Below are 22,233 nucleotides of genomic sequence, written 5' to 3'. Positions count from 1 at the left end.
TGATAGTTATGTGTCTGCAGTTTCCAGGGTCTGTAGATGGCCTACCTTTGTGTAGAAGGATAACTGCTGCTCTTCTCCATTTGTGAGGCAAATAGCCTGTTTGGAAGGTACAGTTAAATAGCAATTCCAGAGGGTCTAATAGGTCATGTTTCATGCTATTTAGAAGCCATTCTGGGATATTGTCTCAACCTATCAATGCAGTGTTCTTGGCCTTAAAGAAAGCATTGAGGACTTGTCTAGTAACAGTAGGGGGAGTTATATTTGATGGTATTTTGTGATGGGAGGTTGAAGGGGAGAGAGGGACAAAGTTAGAGCTGAATTCATCTGCAGTAGATGTGCCATATCTTCTGGCTCAGTATAGGTGGCTCCATTAACAATGAGCTCTGCACAGAACTGTGTATTGCCTTTGAGGTTGTGGATATACCTAAAGAATGCCTTGTGGTTATATTTGGCCTGAGAGCCAACTTTACCTAGACGGTTGTGCAGCATTTTCCCATATTAGTGAGGGCCAGATCCAGTATGTTTTCATCCCTGGTCAGTATACTGACAATCTGCCCCAGGGAATTTGTGCTTACAAAAACCAGGAATTTCTGTGCCTGCACATTTGTTGTCCTGTTATGACTCCCAGTTAATAGTGGGGTAATTAAAGTCACACATGAATATTGTGATGGATAACAAGTGTTTCCAAATGGCTTAAATACATGTTATGGGTTTTCTGGGTCACAGAGGGGAGTCCTATAGCTTGCAAGGGAGTGGTATGGGATTTTGCATATGATGATGTGAATGTGGAGAAGCTCAAGTGTATCATCCTGGTTGACCAGCCCTGAGGTATATTTATTTTTGATGTAAACCGAGACACCTACACCTTTAGTCCCTGTCTGTGTAGTAGCTGGTCTAAATCTGTGGAAGGCATTATACCCTTGCACTGCCGGTGTGCTCTCAATGGCTTTAAACCATGTCTCAGTGGCCGCACAGATGTCAGCATTCTCTAGGGTGAGGAGACCTTGTAGGGAGTGGAATTTCTTGTTTAGACTCCTAGCATTGAGCAGTAACACCTTTGGATTAAGACTTTGTTGGTTTTGATTTGCTATGTTGCAAGTACTTTCAGTTTGGCGTTACCTAAAAAGGCACTATGAGGGGGAGGATAATGTTTTAGCCAATACTCCAAAGCTTAAAGGGGAAAGGTGCACACCCTCGCTGGCACAGCAGTGTGGTCTGTTGATCATCTCCTTCCATGTTGAAAAATATTGAACCTCCTTAGAATGAAACCAGAAAGCAAGCCAATTATTAAACTCCGTCAACTTCTGTTTATATTGTAGCATCATTCTTGGAGAAGATAAAATGCTGCACAGTGCTAGGCTCATACCAGCCAGGAACACATTTTGAGAGCTCCATGATGTCCCTCTTCATATAGTCTAGGGAGGTACATCTCAGGTCATTTACCTCCATATGGACTATGATTTACTCACACTGATACTTGTGGTCCAATGACTTGAGTGCATGTGTAATGTGGCGGGTCCTCACCCTTGATAAGCAACTGGCTGTGACCTTCTCCTTACTCATCTTGGTAACAGAGACATCTGAAAGTATGACAATACAGTCTCCAGTGACTAGAATATTGGGTCGTGTAGTGGCTTGCCTTATGGGCTTAGAAGAAGTGGCTCCATGAAATGCGGCTGTATGTGTTGATGTTAGAATTGTTTTGAAAGAGTGGATTCGGGGCTGCTAAGGGTATTTGTTATGTGTACTTCATCTAGGATGTCTTTAGGATTTAGGAAAGTTACATCTAAATCTCTCGGTATATGTGGGTATATGTGTTTGCTTTGAACTTTGCGTGATGGATGCAGCATGTGTGCTACTGACAAGCTGATTGACATTAGGAGCGCTTTTACGTGAGAGCTTTGCCTCCAGTGACAATGTATAAATACATCTCTCACAAACCTTGTCAGTTTGCATGAGAATTAGTGGGCTGTCAGTAAACATGAGGTAACTTCTACATTGCCTCAGGATACCCATATCTACCAAGTTGGTAACAGAGATAGTGGGAAAGTTCATATCCATGGCAAAAGCCCTTTTTTACTGATTTGATGGTTGCAGTGGAAATGTAATGTCAGAATATCTAGTTTGCAAATCTGGGAGCAGTGTTTGTTACTGCAAACTAGTTGGCTTGTGTACATCTAGGTACTGGTGAAATTTCAAGGGTGCTCTTACAGGAAAAAAGTCAACTCAGGGTGTCTGCATCTACAGAGGGAACTGCCAAACACTTGAGGGGAAACTACTAAAGTAGACCCCAATGATTTACGGATGAAGCATTTAGGGAGATATTCTGAAGTTTGATTCGACAGCAGCTAATCAAGCAGTACTTACTGAAAGGAAAGAATTTGCTGTGTCACGAATGATGAAAAGAGGAGATTCGCCTGATTGATTACTGCTTTAAGTTCACTCCTTAAAATATGTTATACACCTAGTTAACTAATAAAAATCGAACTATAAAATATGTACTACAAAATAATAAGATAGAAAATAGTAAGCAGTCCCTACTATTAGTTAACTTCACATCCTCCACACTGTGAAGTTTCTTCTTTTTTTTACCCAGTATAGGTTGCATACTGAGTTTTCTGAGACTTTGACGGATACCATAGATTTTTCTTTTTGCTTTTTGTACTGTTTACCTGGCTACTACCAGTGCTGGTCATCAGCTTCATGCTGCCGGGATACAATGCCCCTTTGCTTCTTCTCCCACCAGAAACAAAACATTAGCACCAATCCCAAGATGAGAAGCAGGCTCAGGCTCTCTGGTGATAAAAAAAGTCTTGTCCAAGATGATGCAAGGGCCTGTAGGCTTTTTGTAGACTTTTCCTGGAAGATGCCTTGAACAGCAATCAGACCATTCAGGTAGGTTCCACACACACGCACACTCACTGCCCAGACAGAGAAAGGAATGAATGCCCTCTGCTCCTTCTCTCACCAGGAGCAAAATATAAGCACAAATTCCAAGCTGGCACCTGTGAAGCAGTTATCAGGCTTTGTGGTGATCAGCAGTCTCCAGGAAATAATGTCTCCATACTCCTTCTCTCATGAGAAACAAAATAGTAGCACTAATCCCAAGATGAGAACTGAGATGCAGAATGTGAACTTTCCAGTAATTGGGGGTGAAAGGACTAGATGCTGCAGATTTTAAAGGTAAGATGGAAAAATGGATTAATATCCTAACAGATGGAGTGCACTAAACAGCTAGATATGAAAGAGGGGTAACTCAAGCTGTAGCAATTTAAGGGGACAGCAACTAATTTTAAAAGAGCAAGAGAGATTGGAAGGGGGTGGGCGCTCAGTATTTTTGCTCTATGGAATACAGTGGCAGGGACAATAAATTTAAATATCCAAAGGGGAGTGATTTCACAAAATGATGATGATACATGGAAATCAAGTCATTCCAGTTTGTGAATTCTCTGCATCCATTCTCTATAGTATTTCCTTTTTCGTGTACTGTGGCATACTGACCATTATATGCAGTCAATCCGTAGATTAATTCCAGAGCTTTATTTATTTATTTATTTATTTAACATTTGTTTATCAGTAATAAGTTCGACTGGGACAGAGCCCATTTTCAGAGGATGCCCAGGGAGAAATGCTCCCGACATGTCTTTGGAATATTGGAGAAACCAGAGCACCCAGAAGAAACCCATGTGAATGCAGGGAGGACATGCAGACACCACAGAGAAGGCACCCCAATGGAAAATCAAACAGGAGCACCTGTTGCTGTGAGGTGACAACACTAACTGTTGCACCACTGCACTACCCATTTTTTGAGAGACCACTGTGTCTTTCTCATATGCAGTATTGCACAACACATTAAGAATGAAAGGAAAACATATATCTCAGAGAACTCTGGGAAACTAGCATGTTGACATGATTTGCTGCAGTCAGACCTGTGTCATGACTTTCTGAACCTCTTGCTTGCGAGTCTGAAAGACTTTTATCAGCACTGTATATATGGCTGTCCCTACAAATGCTACAGATGGTGAACGAGTCATAGGTTCATAGGTTCATACTAGGCTATCTGCCCTAGGGCATTTATAAGCCTAGCCACAGTGTGTTTGGCTTTCGCCACCCATTTTAAATTAATTTTGCTATGCCCTTTTTCGAGGTTAGTATACTGTGCCTCTGTCTAACAGTGACACAGAAGTGATACCCGGGGTAAACCTACGATCTCCCATCCACTCATCAAGATTCCTCTTGAAGAGGGTCAATGAGGGACTCTGCCTAACCCGGACTGGAATTTTATTCCAGAGTGAAGGGAGCCTCTGGGTTATGAATCTGTCCCTCCGGCATGTCCTATTTATTTCAGTGCTGAGGTTCAAGTCTCTCGAGCACGTAGTTCGATGGGATTTGGATTTTCTGAGGTGCAGTATGTCCATTAATTCCGGGTTGGACATGGCTTTATACGTCAGGCACAGATCGCCTCTGAGTAGGCGGTATGCCACTGAGTAGAGCTGGAGTTTTTTTAGCCGGGCAGCATATGGCATTTGTTTGAGCCCTTTGATCCTCTTGGTGAGGTACTTTTGGGGTCTTTCCAGTTGCTGCAGGTGTCTGGTAAGGTACATCCCAAAAGGGGCATTGTACTCAATTATGGGCCTGATGAGGGATGAGTAAAGAGGCACGATGACCTCCCCTGATCTAGATGTGAATCCCTTCATGATTAGGTGGGCTATATAAAATGTTTTTCTAACCACTTTGGCCACGTGGTTGTCAAATGAGAGATTGCTAGCAACTTGGGTCCCCAGGTCCCTAATTACTTCTTCCGTACTTAATGGATTACCACCTATGTGGTAATTTGTGGGCACTTTGTTTTTGCCAAAGGGGATGACTATACACTTTTTGGCGTTTAGCTTGAGGCCATGGCTCTGGCACCAGTTGTCTGTTTCTATTAGGCCCTTTTGGAGGATGTCATCTGCGAACTTGGTCAGCCACAGTCCTTCCGTGTTGGCTTGTACCTCCGAGAAATATATACCGAACAAAAATTGTTTTATAACTTATTGTCACAGACTGCAACAATAAAATCTTTTGTTTAATATGTCATGCCAAGGGTTTAGTTGCCTTTCCAACAATTAAAGAATCACGCAGACAACAGAAAAAAATATGTTTTTTAAGGTATGCAAACAATGGAGCTAAACACTGATAAATACTTTTGAGAGCGGTGGATGTCCCACATATCAGAGATGCAAGCAGAATATGATGCTGAGCTCTATGGAATCGAAGGTACTTTCTGTCAGATAGTCTCACTGAGTTATAAATATTTATCTGTCTATTTATCTATCTTTCTGTTTATCTGCTACTTGAAGATATGCATTTTCCACATCTAGATTAGCCATTTCATTTATGTGTCCTAAGAAAGGATATCATTTTCAGTCACCATCCTGAGCAACTTATGAACTTGCTAATATCTGATAACTGTTAATCTGACTTTGAGGTATTTGTTCTTTTTGGAACTAGAAAGAATCTGGATGAAAACCCTTGCCCCTCCCCATTTTGACTGTAAGGTACACTCTTTGTATTGCTTTCTTTATCAGCACCAGATCCATCAAGCATAAGCGTGTTGCAACTGATATGGTTATGTCTGTGAAATAAGCTGCTCTAATGCTTTTTGAACAAAGTCAGGCGCATATCTTGTTGCACCTGATACGGTTATGTCTGTGAAATAAGCTGCTCTAACGCTTTTTGAACAAAGTCAGGCGCATATCTTGTTGCACCTGATACGGTTATGTCTATGAAATAAGCTGCTTTAACGGTTTTTGAACAAAGTCAGGCGCATATCTTGTTGCACCTGATACGGTTATGTCTGTGAAATAAACTGCTCTAATGCTTTTTGAACAAAGTCAGGCGCATATCTTGTTGCACCTGATACGGTTATATCTGTGAAATAAGCTGCTCTAACGCTTTTTGAACAAAGTCAGGTGCATATCTTGTTGCACCTGATATGGTTATGTCTGTGAAATAAGCTGGTCTAATGCTTTTTGAACAAAGTCAGGCGCATATCTTGTTGCACCTGATACAGTTATGCCTGTGAAATAAGCTGCTTTAACGCTTTTTGAACAAAGTCAGGTGCATATCTTGTTGCACCTGATATGGTTATGTCTGTGAAATAAGCTGCTCTAACGCTTTTTGAACAAAGTCAGGCGCATATCTTGTTGCACCTGATACGGTTATGTCTGTGAAATAAGCTGCTCTAATGCTTTTTGAACAAAGTCAGGTGCATATCTTGTTGCACCTGATATGGTTATGTCTGTGAAATAAGCTGCTCTAACGCTTTTTGAACAAAGTCAGGCGCATATCTTGTTGCACCTGATATGGTTATGTCTGTGAAATAAGCTGCTCTAACGGTTTTTGAACAAAGTCAGGCGCATATCTTGTCTCCATTTCCCTTTCCTTCACATGTCAGCGGATTAAGTATACCTTACCCCTGGGCTGTTTTCAGTCTATGTGCCCCAACCGTCAGTTCCTTTGCCCCCCAACCTGTTTCTTCAGGGATCACACACATGATCTATTGGATCTTTATTATTTTATTTATATACTAACTTATGCGATCGTTTTAAATTATATCTGTTGATTAAAGCTTGAGCATCTTTGCTTTAACACTGACAAAAAACAGTGTATACAATTCTTTACACTCCTCAGATCAGCCCCCCAGTTTTCAGCCTTAAATAAACACAGAAATATCATAGACAATAAAAAAATGCTACCCTTTTAAACTACTTCAACAGCTATGGAAGACAGAGAGAAACACTAATATTATGGTAGTAATTCAATAGGAATTTATTAGGAAATACAAAGGGTGCAGTAGCTATTACTGCCAGACAAAGGGAGGGAGTCTGAGGGAGAGTGGGGGATATATAATTTTTTTATTATGTTTACAGATCAGTAAACCATCTCTAAGCAAACATGTATACATATATAAACAAATACTTTCTATAAAAGCAGCCCTTTGGCATATCTTGACCTTCTCTTTTGCCCAAGCTGCAGTAAGGCAGGAGCTGAATTAGATGTAGCTACAGTGGGTGTGGTTTGCATAAGCTACTGCTGATATCCAGGCCTAACTAGTGGTAAACCTTCTTCGTCCATCAACATCTTAGGGAATACAAATGTAGGTACCAAACAGGGATGCCAGACTTCTTACGAGACAGCTAGGGACCAAAAAAAAAAAAAGGTCTTAAACACAAGTAGCTCTGTGTTTGGCAATTTTTGATTGGCCCATATGCTGGTATACGAGCCAATCAAAAAATCATACAGTGGACCCTCTTCTGTTCAATGCAGATCAGGTGGTCCTGCATTAAACAGAAGTAGCTCCTTTTTGCAATTTTTTTTGATTGGCTTGTATACCAGCAAACGGACCAATAAAAAAAAAAAACAAAGTGGAGGCTGTTTCGCCGGGATTTTAACCGACAGTGCAGGACTTGGAATCGGGCTGCTGATCCTGGGACAGACCCGCTCAAATGGGGATGTCTGGCAATCCTGGTACCAAGTGAGGTGCTGCTGCAGTCTTTTCATCTCACAGCAAGGTCAGTGAAGACAATTTAGTAAATAAATTCTCTGTAGAAACTCCTTACAGTGAATTGTATCATTATGAGGTTAAAACCTCCAAGTATCAATGCCAGATGCTTATTAAGTATTAGAGTGTTTGTTATGAAATCCTGGTTCCTGTGAGACTGATGTTCATGTTGGCAGTGTAACCAGCCATCCCAAATGAATTCTGATTTTTTTTTCCCAAAGGCAGAATACTATAGTTTCTTCAATAGTTGCTTCTTCTACAACTTCAGAAATATGAAATGACAAACAAAATGAATGCAGCCACACAAAAGGAAAACAATGCAATCACCCGGGACAATGCTGAAAAACATGATGTTATGCTGTCCCTATCTCGCCTTTGTTCTTGCTGGTTGGATTCAGAGCCGATCCTTGGCTCTTACTTGGCTGTATACCATAGCTCAAGAGCTTTTACTGGCTCGAGGCTAGCCCCTATGCCAACATGCCTAGCGGTAATTACCCAGATCTCATTTGCCACTTGCAACGTCAAAACTGCTGAATACTGGCTCAAGCTAAGTGTTTTACTTTTTGTCTATATTCATACATTTGGTTAAATATATTGTAGATCTTGTTAGATATTGAGTGTTAGAGTGTTTTTCTTCATATGTTAGCACTCTTTCTAACATTCCGTTGCTGTTTATTGTTGTTGTTGTGGTCATCATTTTCCTTTAGGCCTACCTTGTCCTTTTGAAACCATTTAACTTAGGGGGTTCTCCTTTCTTTCAGTCCCATGTTTAGTTAAAGGGCTTTTCCCTTTTTTCTCTACTTTTCTAGAAGCAGCCGTTTAAGTTAGAGGCTCTCCTCGCTTGGGGGAGTTCGCCGTTTCAGCTTAGAGGCTCTACCTCTTCCCTCCTTCCTTCTAAACAACAAAAAAAAAAGTAGGAAAGTCTTTGTCTGTTGTTAAGCTTTTGCCAGTTAACTTGTGTATTGTTAGTGTCCTTCTTGTTAATTGATAGCATTGGTCTCAAACCATGTCTAAGCATTCCTCTAAAGAGTCAAAACCTTCGGGTTTTAAGAAGTGTGACTTGTGCTGCCAAAAGATGTCCCTTATGGATGGGCATATGAGCTGTGTATATTACTTAGGGACTGTTCACCTGCAGGACTCGTGCTCTATATGCCATGCCTTCAGTTCTCTGGTCCTGCAGGAGAGAAAAAAATAAGCTGATTTCGCGAGGCTTATTAAAGGGCCCCTTCGATGCTTCTACTGAGGGGACTCAGCCAGCAAAAAAAAAGACAAGTCCACTAAGCCATCATCCTTGTCAGCTCCGATTTTGGAGTCATCCAAAGCAAAGGACAAAACTTCAGGTTTGTCGGATCTGAGTGTCGGTTCCGACAAGGCTCTTTCTCTGGTGGCTCCATCAGTAGTCTCACAGCCAGTCAGGACTCATAAGAGAACCAAGTTTCCCTCTCTGGAACAAACAGGGTCTGTTCCACAACCTCCGCTCTTGCAATCTCTGGCAGGCAGTCATCGATCTTCCACCCATTACTCTCGGTCATCCAGGGGTCTTTCGGATTATGATGTGGAGAGGGTGGTAAAGAGGCTTCTCAAGACCAACATTAGCTAAATTATTATTGAGCCCAGCCCATACGGAAGTGGCACCGACAGCCCAACCCACATCATTATCAATTCCTCCTCTGACTCTCTTGAGTTCAGAGCCGGAGTGCATGGAAGTTGTTGTGGTGGAACCGTCGGTTCCGATTACCCCTGGTCTTACAGTTCTGACTTCCGCTCTGATCTCCTCATTACCCCAGTCTATCGAGGGATCTGGGGGCCGATGCTCTCTCATCGACTCCAAGGGGGGGATGGCATTAGACCCTTGTCTGACCCTACTCTCCCTTTCAGAGCTTCGATGCAGGTAAGCTCAGCTCTTACATCGGCCTCGGAGCCATTGTCCTCGGTTCGGAGGAGATCTCCGGGCTCTTCTGAGCCTGAGACTCTTTTGGGCCAGGACAGCAGTGCCTTCGAGGTGATGAGGAGTGTGCTGTCCTCTGAGACTGCTCCACTCTCAGCTCCACTGGCTCCTTCTCCCTCGGTGCTGGTGTCTGCCTCCAAACCTCCTCCCCCCCAAGTGTAGGGAACCTATGCTCCAGGATGCCATATTGGGCAGCCCCACCTCTTCCAAAACCTCCCCAGAGCACCCCTCAGAAGAGGTCACTCAGAAGAGGAAGTGTAAGAGAAAGCATTTGGACTCCCCTGAGTCCCTGACATTAGACACGGAGTTGGAGGACTCAGAAGGGTCCCCACGGTCCCCCTCTGAGAATGTCTCATTTTCAGACATCCTGGAAATCCTTAGGCAGAGGGGTGACTGGAAATCCCTTGCCCTTTCTGAGGAGGAATCTGTGTACCTGGATGCATTTTGTTCCTGACCCTCCACCTCTTAGTTGTCACTGCCTTTTGACCCACTGTTGGCCTTAGTGAGTCAGAAGGCGTAGAGCTCTCCAGATACTATAGAACCAGATCTGAGGAGGCCCAATAAATTCATAACTGCTCCAGATGATAAGCTTTTTCTATCTAAGGGTGTATCTGTTGATGCTATGGTGGTGGCAGCAGCCACCAAGAAAGAACTAGCAGAAACTTCTTCATCTGTCCATCCGGTGAACAAAGAGTCCCATACAATGGACAGGTATGGGAAGCGTATGTTTTCTTCAATGGCCTTTACTCTCAGGTCGCTGAATTATTTGTCCCACTTTACATGCCTTCAGAGGGATCTCCAAAAGGAGTTGGGAGATACCCTACAGGATCCTACAGCTGAGGGAGCTGCGAGCAAGGCGGCTTCACAGCTTCTGACCTTGACTTCTGTAGTTAAATCCTCCATGTGGCTGATCTCTTACGCAGCAGATGGAGCAAGTAGGGCAGCAGGCACAGGAGTTGCTTTGCGGAGACACTCCTGGATACGCCTTTGTCAATTTGCAGAGCCCTTCAAGTCCTCCTTTACCAACACCCCCTTTGACAGCTCGTCACTGTTTGGGGCTCAGGTAAAAGAGACTCTTACGAGCTGTGAACAGATGGCAAAACTCTCTCAGCCATGGGAGTACATTTTTCCACTCCCACTAGGCCTTACCCTAAAGGTCAGAAGAGTGGAAAGATGCGGTTCCAGAAATCCCAGGGAGTTTCACCTGACACACATGGAGATTTTTCCCCCAGGGCAGAGGGGGAAATAACAGAAGACGCTGATTTCGTGGAGAGTGGGGGTCCGCAGAATCAGGGTGACAGAGATACCTTCTCTGTCAGGCCTTTCCAGTGCTCCTGAATGGAGGCCCAACTGTCCTCCTCTGGAGGCAGTCGGGGGCAGATTATCCTTGTACCCAAAAGTCTGGCAGACAATCACGGAAGATACATTGGGTACTATTGATAATATCCAGGGCTTACAAAATTCCCTTCTCCCTACTACCCCTTACAAGAAAACAACAGTCAATCCCAGATGTTCCACCCAGTCTTCGGGATCAAGCAAACCTAGACGTTTAAAGGTTGCTAGAATAAAGAGCCATCCCTGCAGACCAAATCATATCTGGCACTTACTCAAGGTTCTTTTTAGTTCCAAAATAGACAGGGGATTGGAGGCTCATTTTGGATCTCAGTAGGCTGAACAAATCGGTCAAGAAAACAAAGCTCCAGATGGTAACACTGCAGTCCATTCTTCCCTTTTTGGGTCAGGACAATTTGATGTGCCCTATTGATCTCCAGGATGCGTACTACCACATAAAAATGGGCAGGCGACACTCCTGGATGCACCTTTGTCAATTTGCAGAGCCCTTCAAGTCCTCCTTTACCAACACCCCCTTTGACAGCTCCTGATGCATCATTCGGGTGTGCTCCACCCTTCCATCCAAACTCTCAAGCTGATAGCTTGGTTTCTCCACTTCTGGTCTTAGCCAGGCTTCCCAATATTTCCCTGGCAGTTCAACACATTTTGATTTCCTCCCATAAACCCACTACAAGGAAACTTTATGCTAGTAAATGGAAGAGGTTCTCTTGTTGGGCAAACAAGAACGAGATTGATCCCTTTACTGCACCCATTTCAAAGATTTTTGAATTTCTTGCTGAAACCTTTGAGCGAGGAGCAGCTGCAGCTACTATCCAGGTTCAGCTGGCTGCCATTTCTGATTTCCATGTGGGAGAAATAGGCTCTAATATTATGTCCCATAGGCTATGTAAAGCATTCCTAAGAGGTACTACCCTCTTAAGACCTCCAATAAAAGAATCACACCCTCGGGACCTAAATTTAGTTTTAGTGGCTCTGATTCTTTCCCCCACTGAGCCAGCTGCTTCTTGTTCACTGAAATTTTTCACATGGAAGACCCTTTTCTTAACTGCTATTACCTCAGCTAGGAGGGTTTCAAAATTACAGGCCTTATCTATTCGTCCCCCGTACATGATTTTCCACAAAGATAGAGTTTCTCTCAGAACCAACCCCTTTCTTACCCAAGGTGTGTTCAGAGTACAATCTGAAGTAATCCATAGAGCTTCCTGTATTCTTCCCCAATCATGGCAACAAGGCAGAGTATAAGGTCCATCAATTGGACGTTCATAGACAGTTACATTTTTATTTACACAAGACCAAGGACTTCAGAAAATCCAACCAATTGTTTATATCCTTTGTAGAGAATAAGAAAGGTTGTCCAGTCTCAAAAGTGACCTTATCTAAGTGGCTTTCAGACACTATCATCTACGTCTATGATTTGCGGAACAAAAAACTTCCAGGAAAAATTAAAGGACATTCAGCTAGGGCCTTGTCTACCACTAGTGCTTTTCAAGCCAAACTTTCTTTAGATTCGATCATTGCAGCAGCTATATGGGATAATCCTCATACTTTTATCACTCATTACAAAGTAGATGTGGCCTTCCGGAACAGGGCATCCTTTGGTTCCACGGTCTTGAAGAGCTTTTTCTAGTGAGAAACCTGAGAAACAGGTGCTGGGGATGCAGTCCCAACCAGCAAGAACGAAGCGACAATATAACATAAAGTAGTTATGTACTCACCATAACACTCCATGTTTGTTGTCCTTGATCTCGCCTTCTTTCTTGTGTCCCAGCCTCCTTCCCCCTTCCTGGAGAATTGAAAGGAGTTCTTTTCATTGGCTACACTGTCTGAGTTTCCCTTTACCATACAATACAATCAGCTGATATCAAATTACTACAGTTTAAAGGGCTATACTATCCGCTTAGGTTAAAAAACTAAACTAAAATTGTCACATAATCTATTTAATATAGCAGTCCCCATATTCAGGTTAAAAACTAATAAAGTTAATACATTAGGAGATATAAAATACATCAGTTTAAACATATTTGCCATATTAATTCCAACTTTTCAAGGGGTGGACCAGCTGAAATTGAACTTGAAAAGTTGGAATTAATATGGGAAATATGTTTAAATGCATATAATGACCCTGGACTAAATGATATGTGTTCAATTATGCCTATATTAAAAATTAAAAGTTTGCGTAGATAGCAATTTAAATCAATCACTTGCAATTTTGAATAATTTAGATGTGCTGCTGCTTGAATAATATTAGTGAGATGGTCTGTAGGTATTCACATATATTTTATGTATATTCTATTTACTAATCTTTATAACAGATGTATTTTATATCTCCTAATTTTATTAACTTTATTAGCTTTTAACCTGAATATGGGGACTGCTATATTAAATAGATTATGTGACAATTTTAGTTTAGTTTTTTAACCTAAGCGGATAGTATAGCCCTTTAAACTGCAGTAATTTGATATCAGCTGATTGTATTGTACAGTTATTTAAATGGCTTCAAATGTTTTACCAATTATCTGATGAAGTTCGAGGATTTGTACCGAACAAAAAGCCCTTCATGTAATAAAGGATTGTAACTTTCAGCAGGTTGCCACGTCTTTACTTTGGTTTATAGTGGTTTTGTTTTGTGTTTTCCCTTTACCATACCATTTGGTTAGACCTAGTCTCCCCTTCTTTCTCTTTGCTGATTATTTACACCTTTATATGCAGGTGTTCTCTTATATGTAAAATATAGTATTTTTTTACCTGCCTAGTCTAGTGTTGGGTTATCACAAAAGAGATCTGGGTAACTACGCTAAGCATGTTGGGATAGAGGCTAGCCTCGAGCTAGTAAATTCTCTCAAGCTACAGTATACAGCTGAGTCAGAGCTGAGGATCAGCTCCGAACCCAACCAACAAGAAGGAAGGTGAGATCAAGGACAACAAACATGGAATGTTATGGTGAGTACATAACTTCTTTGTCCTGTACAGTGAAAATAAATACCAAGTAGAAAGGATAATATAAAGAATCTGCAAGGTATCTGTTATACAAAACAACATATCAGAAACGTAAGATAAGTCATATGTAACATATTCTTTGAGATGCTGGTTATAAAAGACAAGAGCTTGTTTTGGGAAGTTTTGGTTGTTTACAGTTTTTGCAGCCTGTATTGTAGTTATCAGTGGTCTGCATTCATAATGGTCAATCATTTCTTTAGGCAATGATTAAATTAGAAAAAAAAACACAGGAGTACTGATCGGCAGAGTAAAATAATCCACATAAACAAAGTTACATGTTGTTAGCAGAAAAAGGCAGTATTCACTTCACCATCAGCAAGAGCGATCTCCAGATAAAATATAACTCTATTTATTGGTTATAAAGACAAACATGGCAAGCGCTTTCACCCGACTGGGCTTCTTCAAGCCAAAAAACAGTTAATTCAAGGTATCCAATATATACTCTCTGAATCATGACATCACATCCTATAAATTAATTAAATAATCGGATATTTAAAATATCTGTACGGCATGTGACTGCATAAAAACATCAAGCAGATATACACAGTAATGCAGAAGCGTTGACTTAAATTCAAAAGATAAAAAATAAAAACGTACATATAAAAAGCAGATAATATAAATATGCTTCATTAACTACAATCTAATATCATCAAATAATTCAATTTAAAACATAAAAATAAAACATAGATTTACAACTAAATATAAACAGACATACTATTCAAATAATAAGTTTATGGCACATTATACCCTAAGTCTCCTTCCCTTCAACATGGGTTTCAAGATTACTCTGTCATTCAAACCAGGCGTCCTATCGGCTCTCAGCCTGAATATCCACTTAGTTTCATTTTGTTCAGTGCGGTTCATAATATCACCTCTCCTAATAGTGGGTTTATTCATTTGTATTACCAACAATTTGAAAGTATGTTCAACAGATGTATCCAAAACATGTTTTGAGAGAGCATTTTTATCCAGTTTAATCCGGATATTATATCAGTGCTCTCTTATCCTGTCTTTAAGTCTCCTGTCAGTCTTGCCCACATAAAACGCTGGGCAAGACTTACAGGTGGCAAAGTAAACAATATGTTTGGTATCACAACTAGCCCTAAGGTGAAAATAAAAACATTGTTGCGTAACAGGATATATGAACATCGCTGTATTATCTATCAGGTGGCAATAATTACAATTCTGACATGACCTGGTTATACCGGCAATAGATCTTGGTAAGGAATGATTATTAAGTCTATCTGAATTACACAGCATTCTATAAAGGTTAAGGCAATTTTTATACGTAAACTTAGGAACATCACCTACTATGTCATGGATAGATGGGTCAACTGTTAGTATATGCCAATACTTTAAATAAATATTCTTAATAGTATTCACATCCTGTGTGTGATATATTGATACTCTAGTTTCTTGATTCCATGCCATCAACCCATCTACTGGGTCATCTCTGCCATTAGAAACCTCATTTCTATCCATGAAATACGGAGAGGCCCTGCCCATTCTGAGAGCATCATCTCCCATAAAGCCCTCCTCTATTTCATTCATATTATAAAATCTATTAATTAGTTGGTGATTACGATTGGTCAACTCCTTATCAAACCCCATTTCTGAAGGATTGAGGCGTGAAACCCGCATTGCTTGTCCTCTTACTACATTCACTATTAGGAGAGGTGATATTATGAACCGCACTGAACAAAATGAAACTAAGTGGATAATCAGGCTGAGAGCCGATAGGACGCCTGGTTTGAATGACAGGGAACCCTTGAAACCCATGTTGAAGGGAAGGAGACTTAGGGTATAATGTGCCATAAACTTATTATTTGAATAGTATGTCTGTTTATATTTAGTTGTAAATCTATGTTTTATTTTTATGTTTTAAATTGAATTATTTGATGATATTAGATTGTAGTTAATGAAGCATATTTATATTATCTGCTTTTTATATGTACGTTTTTATTTTTTATCTTTTGAATTTAAGTCAACGCTTTTGCATTACTGTGTATATCTGCTTGATGTTTTTATGCAGTCACATGCCTTACAGATATTTTAAATATCTGATTATTTAATTAATTTATAGGATGTGATGTCATGATTCAGAGAGTATATATTGGATACCTTGAATTAACTGTTTTTTGGCTTGAAGAAGCCCAGTCGGGTGAAAGCGCTTGCCATGTTTGTCTTTATAACCAATAAATAGAGTTACATTTTATCTGGAGATCGCTCTTGCTGATGGTGAAGTGAATACTGCCTTTTTTTGTTAACAACACGCAACTTTGTTTATGTGGATTATTTTACTCTGCCGATCAGTACTCCTGTGTTTTTTTCTCATTTTAATCTATATTACATACGGGAGATTTGACTCTGGGGCTGCAGCACTTGTCATTTTAATGATTAAATTACATTTTGTTGGAGTATAACACTTAAGATCCTGCAGGACAAAAATCTAAACCATCTATATTAGAAGTAATGAATATAGTAACAGAGATAAAACAACTGGAATTCAGATCTTTAGAAAAGGGTAGGAGCAAACTACATAGGAAAAAAATGGAAACTGTGGGAACAATACATACACAGGAGGAATGAGGTTTAAAAGGCGACAGGACTTAAATGAGCTCTGTAATGTTTGACTAACAATGATTGAGTAGATTATAAGCGATGTATAATGTTTGCAACTGGGAGTGTGTCAGTATGGTTTATGATGTAAAATGCTTGCAATTAGGATTGTGTCTGTATGGTTTGTTTTCATTTACATAAATGTAAGACTGCCTATGTAGTAAGTGATGGTTTAATAAAGATGTTTCTTGTTTTCAAAAAAGGCCAGGAATCGAATAATTTATGTAATGCTGTTTAGGTTATATACTATACAGCAATATGTGAAGCATAATGTTTCTTAATGTTAATTTGTTAATAGTTTGATTATTTTTGTATAAATGTTTAAAAAAATAACTGCATGGGCAAGTGTGCAAGAGGAGAGGTAATAGTTATCAGTGACTGGAGTGAAGTAGGACTTAAAACTATATATCTGTGTGAGGAGTTATGAAATGCTGTTTTAACCTGTACATGGGCACCAGAACCATACAGCGAGGGGGGAGGGGAGCCCCCACACTTTTTTGCAGACTCTGTCCCAATTAGTTTTGTTTTCCACACCTCCCAACTACCACAATGACGTCAGTTAGTTTGCGAGCAATTCAGAAGCTGCTGCGATGACGTCAGCACGTATAAGCTGCCACGATGATGTCAGGGCTTATGTCAGGTGGTATGTGTGTATGTGAAAATGCTCCCAACAGGATACATCTGGTGGCTAGAGGTACTCAGGCACAAACCCTGTACCTTGGGTAGAGTAAAAAAGAGCCTAAAGTCCCTAGCCACAATCACTTGTGAATTTATGCCTCACATTGTTGTTCTGTTCCTCTTCTGGTTTGGTAAAACAAAACCTCTTATTCTAGCAATTTTCTATGGTTATAAAATCAGTACTTGAAATATGTCCCTATTTTGGGGCTGTATTCCCCCGGAAACTACCGCCCTCATTAGCCTAACGAGCCTGGTCTGCAAGGCTATGGAACATATCATCATGGAACTTATAAACAATGACATTGGTAATCTCCAAGCTCAGGACCCCACCCAGTTCAAGTTTGTAAAAGGCAGATCATGTCTCCTAAACCTGATAGACTTATTTGAAGCAGTCACCAAAGCTGTAGATGAGGGTAAGGTGGTTCACACAGCCTATCTAGATCTTGCCAAGGCTTTCAACACCATCCCCCACTCTGGAATTATAGATAAACTCACTAAACTAGGTATAAATCCCTATGTCACAAGATGGGTTGCCAACTGGCTCACTGACAGAACCCACACTGTGAAAGTAGCAGACTCCAAATCCAACTTCAGACCAGTGACAAGTGGAGTACCACAGGGTTCAGTCCTGGGTCCTCTCCTGTTTGGTATCTACTTCTCTGAAGTACAGGCCAACACATAAGGTCTTTGGCTAACGAAGTTCACAGACGACTGCAAACTAGGAGTCATAATCAAAACTCCAAAAATGTGGACATCCTACAAAAGGGCCTCGCTGAGACAGATGCCTGGTGTCAAAGCCATGGCCTCAAGCTCAATGCCAAAAAGTGCACTGTCATCCCTTTTGGTAAAAACTCAGTACCCATGAACTACCACATAGGTGGTAGTCTACTTAACACCTAAAGTGTGATAAGAGACCTTGAGACACAGGTGGACAGTAGTCTCTCCTTTGATAATCACATTGCCACAGTAGTCAGGAAATCCTTCTATGTGGCACACCTCATCACAAAAGATTTCTCATCCAGGAAAAAAGAGGTTATTGTTCCCCTCTACACGTCAATCATTAGACCCATTATAGAGTATAATGCCCCTTTTGGGATGTACCTCACAAGACATCTACAACAACTGGAAAGGCCACAATAATACCTCACAAAGAGGATTACCAGCCTCAAAGGGATGCCCTATGCAGACCGTCTCAAAAAACTGCAGCTTTACTCTGCTGCATATCACCTACTCAGAGGCAATCTCTGCCTAACACACAAAGCTATGTCAAACCCAGAGCTTTTAGACATGCTCCACTTAAAGAAATCCCAATCCCTATGAGCTACATGCTCTAGGGACCTGAACCTCGTCACCACAATAAACAGAACATGCTGGAGGGATAGATTCCTGTCCCAGAGACTTCCCATACTCTGGAACAAACTACCTATCTATATCAAACAAAGCTCCTCATTAGCACTCTTCAAGAAAAATCTTGATGACTGGATGGGAGATAGGAAATTCACCCCGGGGATCACTTCTGTGGCTCTGCTTGACAGTGGCACAGGAAAATAATTTTCTTGGGTGGCAAAAGCCAGGGTACCTTTGGTTAGGCTTATATAGGCCCTAGGGCCAATAGCCTAGTACCTACCTATGAACCTATAAACCTATTATTGGCATTGTTCTGTATTTTTTGTGCTAAGAGTTTGAGAGCTATGGTGAGAAGTGAGAACTGAATTCACTAAATGATATGAAAGCCATACTCATTACATCCGAGTGACGCCTCCAGGTGCATCTGCAGTTACCTCCTACTGCTCCTCTAGGCGTCAAATATTACTTGTTCATGTTGCATTAATAATTCCAAAATCATGCTACACACAAGGTATCAGAATATTTTATCTTGAAGCATACATGATGGCAGACACAATTGTACTGATATTTGATCTTTGTCAATGAGTATTTGTTAGAACTGTAAGGTGTTAACTTAGTTTTTAAAGGCTCAGGCCACACCCACTAGGAGTTAAAGGTACACACTAAAAAGAGTTGTACTGTCTTCCTGTCTTTCAAGAAACTTCTGGTTTAGCTTAGTGGTATGTTGCTCTGACTGTAGTACACAGGGTTCTGGGTTCAATACTTGTCAGTGAAATACATGGTGGTAACACAACATTTTATGCAAGCAACTTTCCAAAATTATACACACAATGTTTAAAATGTGTCTCTGGTTTTTGGCCTTTTGCCCCCTCCCAATTGAAAATAAGTTCAAAAAGCTGTGCAACATGCCTATGGCTTACACTACTGTGATTCTGTATTTATATATTGTATATAGAAGTAGACTGTTATCATGGAAATGTTCTGAAATAGGGCAGTTTTGTCATTATTGGTGCATGCATTTTGCTTCATTGCCTACTGGAAAAATGTTCAAACAATAAATTTAAAATGCATTTGTGTGTGGAAGTAGACCTTTATGATGGAAATGTTCTGACTAGGGCAGTTTTGTCATTATTGGTGCATGCATTTTGCTTCATTGCCTACTGGAAAAATGTTTAAACAATACATTTAAAATGTGCTCTAACTTAAGTCTAACAAGTGTGTTGTATTATACAAGGAATATAATTTAATACAATCAGGAAGGTGAATCAAGGAATGCATACATGTATGCATGGCCCTAAAATGTGTTTGAAAACAGCCCAGAGGAAAGTGTGAAAGGCTCAAAATCATGGGCAAATTTTAAGCTTTACTCTTGTTACCAAAGCAATGGATGAAGGTAAAACAGTTCACACCACATTACCTTGACCTGGCCAAGCCTTTGACACAATCCCCTACTCAGGTGTAGTACAAAAGATGAATAATGTAGGAGCAAACACTTACATCACCAGCTGCATTGCCAACTTGGCTCACAGGATGCAGGAGATCAAAACAGGGGAAGAGACCAGTCACCAATGGAGTCCCCAGGGTTCGGTGCTGAGACTTTTTCTGTTTGGCATATACATCTCAAAAGTAAAAGGAAATACCAAAGAGCTTTGGCCAGCTAAGTTTGAGATGACTGCAAGTTAGGAGAAGTTATTTAATCCCCAAATGACTTAACCATCATGCAGGAAGGTTTGTCCCAAATAATAACTGGTGTCAAAATCATGACAATGTCCTCTGAGAACTGATCCAATTGTTTGGCATTTGGGAACTGTGTGTACAGTGACCTAACTTTTGACCAACATGTGCCCAGAGTCATAAGAAAGCCTTTCTATATTTCACAGCTTATAAACACATTGATTGTGACTAGATCTAGAGATGCTGTTATCCCCCTTTACTAAGCTCTCATTATGTCAATCATTTTGTATAATGTCCACTTTGGCATGTATCTGTCCAGCCCCATGCAACAACTGGAATACCTTCAGAGATACCTTACTAAAAGGATACAATTCCTAAACAATAGGTCTTGCATGGACCACCTCAAAGATTTATTACTATACTCAGTATCCTACACAGTGCTTAGAGGTGACATGTCTAGCATACTAAGCATCCTCCGACATAATACAGATGGACCTACTGAACATCAGCAAGTCAAATGGCATCAGAAATACTCAGTCCAGGTATCTAAACTGAATGTTGTGGAGAGATGGATATATAATCACAGCGGCTACCACTGTTCCGGAACTGACTATCCATAAAAATAAAGCAAAGCTCATCCATCCATATTCAAATGCAACTTGGATCTAAGGATGGGTAATAGAAAATATACTCCAGGATTTCCCCTCATGCCACTAATGGATAGAGGCAGTTCCTAAATCCTGCATCCCTTACATGCCCCCCTCAAATTATCTATGGCATGATCACAGTTGTTCTCACTAGGGCGGGCTAAACCTTGTCACCACAATAAACAGAACATGCTGGAGGGATAGATTCCTGTCCCAGAGACTTCCAATACTCTGGAACAGACTACCTATCTATGTCAAACAAAGCTCCTCATTAGCACTCTTCAAGAAAAATCTTGATGATTGGATGGGAAATGGGAAATTCACCCTGGGGATCACTTCTGTGGCTCTGCTCGACAGGAGCACAGGAAAATAATTTTCTTGGGTGGCGAAAGCCAGGGTACATTTATTGGCTAGGCTTGTATGGGCCCTAGGGCCGATAGCCTAGTACCTACCTATGAACCTATGAATATATAATTATCAGCCATGGGGATAGCTAAGACCAATCAGAAAATGTTAATTCAAGCACCAAAAGGGAATTGGCTAAGCTTAAAATGTCCTCCAAGTGAACCTATTTTGGGGTAGCAGATAGTTATAAAAAATTACCCTTTTTAGTTCACTAAGTGCCCCTGTCACTCCACCCCACCCCCCCATCTTTAACAGCTTCTGGCTCCTATGATTACCTGTAATATGGAGGGCAAACCTTTTCATCCCATGATACTGCATATAACTTCCATTGCTACAACCATGCTCCAATAACCTGCTGAAACTCCTGGAATTTATGGCTGCAGTAACTGGCTAATAATGTCTGTAAAGGACTTAGAGAAACATAATTTTCACGGTTTCCAAGTAAGTAAACAGAGCTGATGGAATTTTACATCATATACTAAAAAATGGTGTCTCTAGATTTGGTTGTATGCCTACATATAACCAACATTTATCACTGAAAGATGTTTACTGATAACATTCCAGAAATTTCTATAACTGGGGCCAGTTTCTCCCAAAAAGGTGTACCACTTTGTCCATACAATGTCATAAGCTCACCTTCTGGATCCAGAAGTCTTGTAACACCAAGTTTTTCAGCTACGCCAAAAGCATGTTCTAAGTTTTCTCGGTTGCTTTGAACAGCAACAGTGCTCATATCTACCAGGTCCGGCCTAAACGAATGCAAAAAAACAAAAAACAAAAAGGTGAGTTCTGCACAGAGGTAAACATCTTAAATACCACACCACTAGTCCAGCTGACAACAGGTCAGTACACGACAAACAGAAACCCACTCATCAGCTAACTACTGTCTTTAATTTCACACAATAAATAATTCATTTATAAATGCCAGAATATGAGGTTTAAGACAACTTGCTTTTGTGCATCAGATTGTTACTCTTTAAAGGTGTGACTTTAGTGTGCTTAAAGGACTTTGGTTACCA

At 40.7% G+C, this 22,233-nt stretch overlaps 1 protein-coding gene across 3 annotated transcripts in view; it reads right to left on the bottom strand.

Moving 5' to 3' along the window:
• The window catches only part of DST (dystonin), a 4,096,730-nt gene that overhangs the window by 1,909,891 nt on the left and 2,164,606 nt on the right, over positions 1-22,233 (bottom strand). For all 3 annotated transcript variants that reach the window (XM_044063350.1, XM_044063347.1, XM_044063348.1), the window contains one exon: positions 21,851-21,963. In XM_044063350.1, the coding sequence (XP_043919285.1) occupies positions 21,851-21,963 (113 nt within the window). The remainder of the gene's footprint in view (positions 1-21,850; positions 21,964-22,233) is intronic.

The sequence above is a fragment of the Protopterus annectens genome, chromosome 2.part1 (genome assembly GCF_019279795.1).
Source record: "Protopterus annectens isolate FY-2018-M chromosome 2.part1, PAN1.0, whole genome shotgun sequence".
In the NCBI taxonomy this organism is placed as follows: Eukaryota; Metazoa; Chordata; order Ceratodontiformes; family Protopteridae; genus Protopterus; species Protopterus annectens.
The sequence above is the reverse complement of the archived record's forward strand: the minus strand, read 5'-3'. Positions and strand labels throughout refer to the sequence as shown.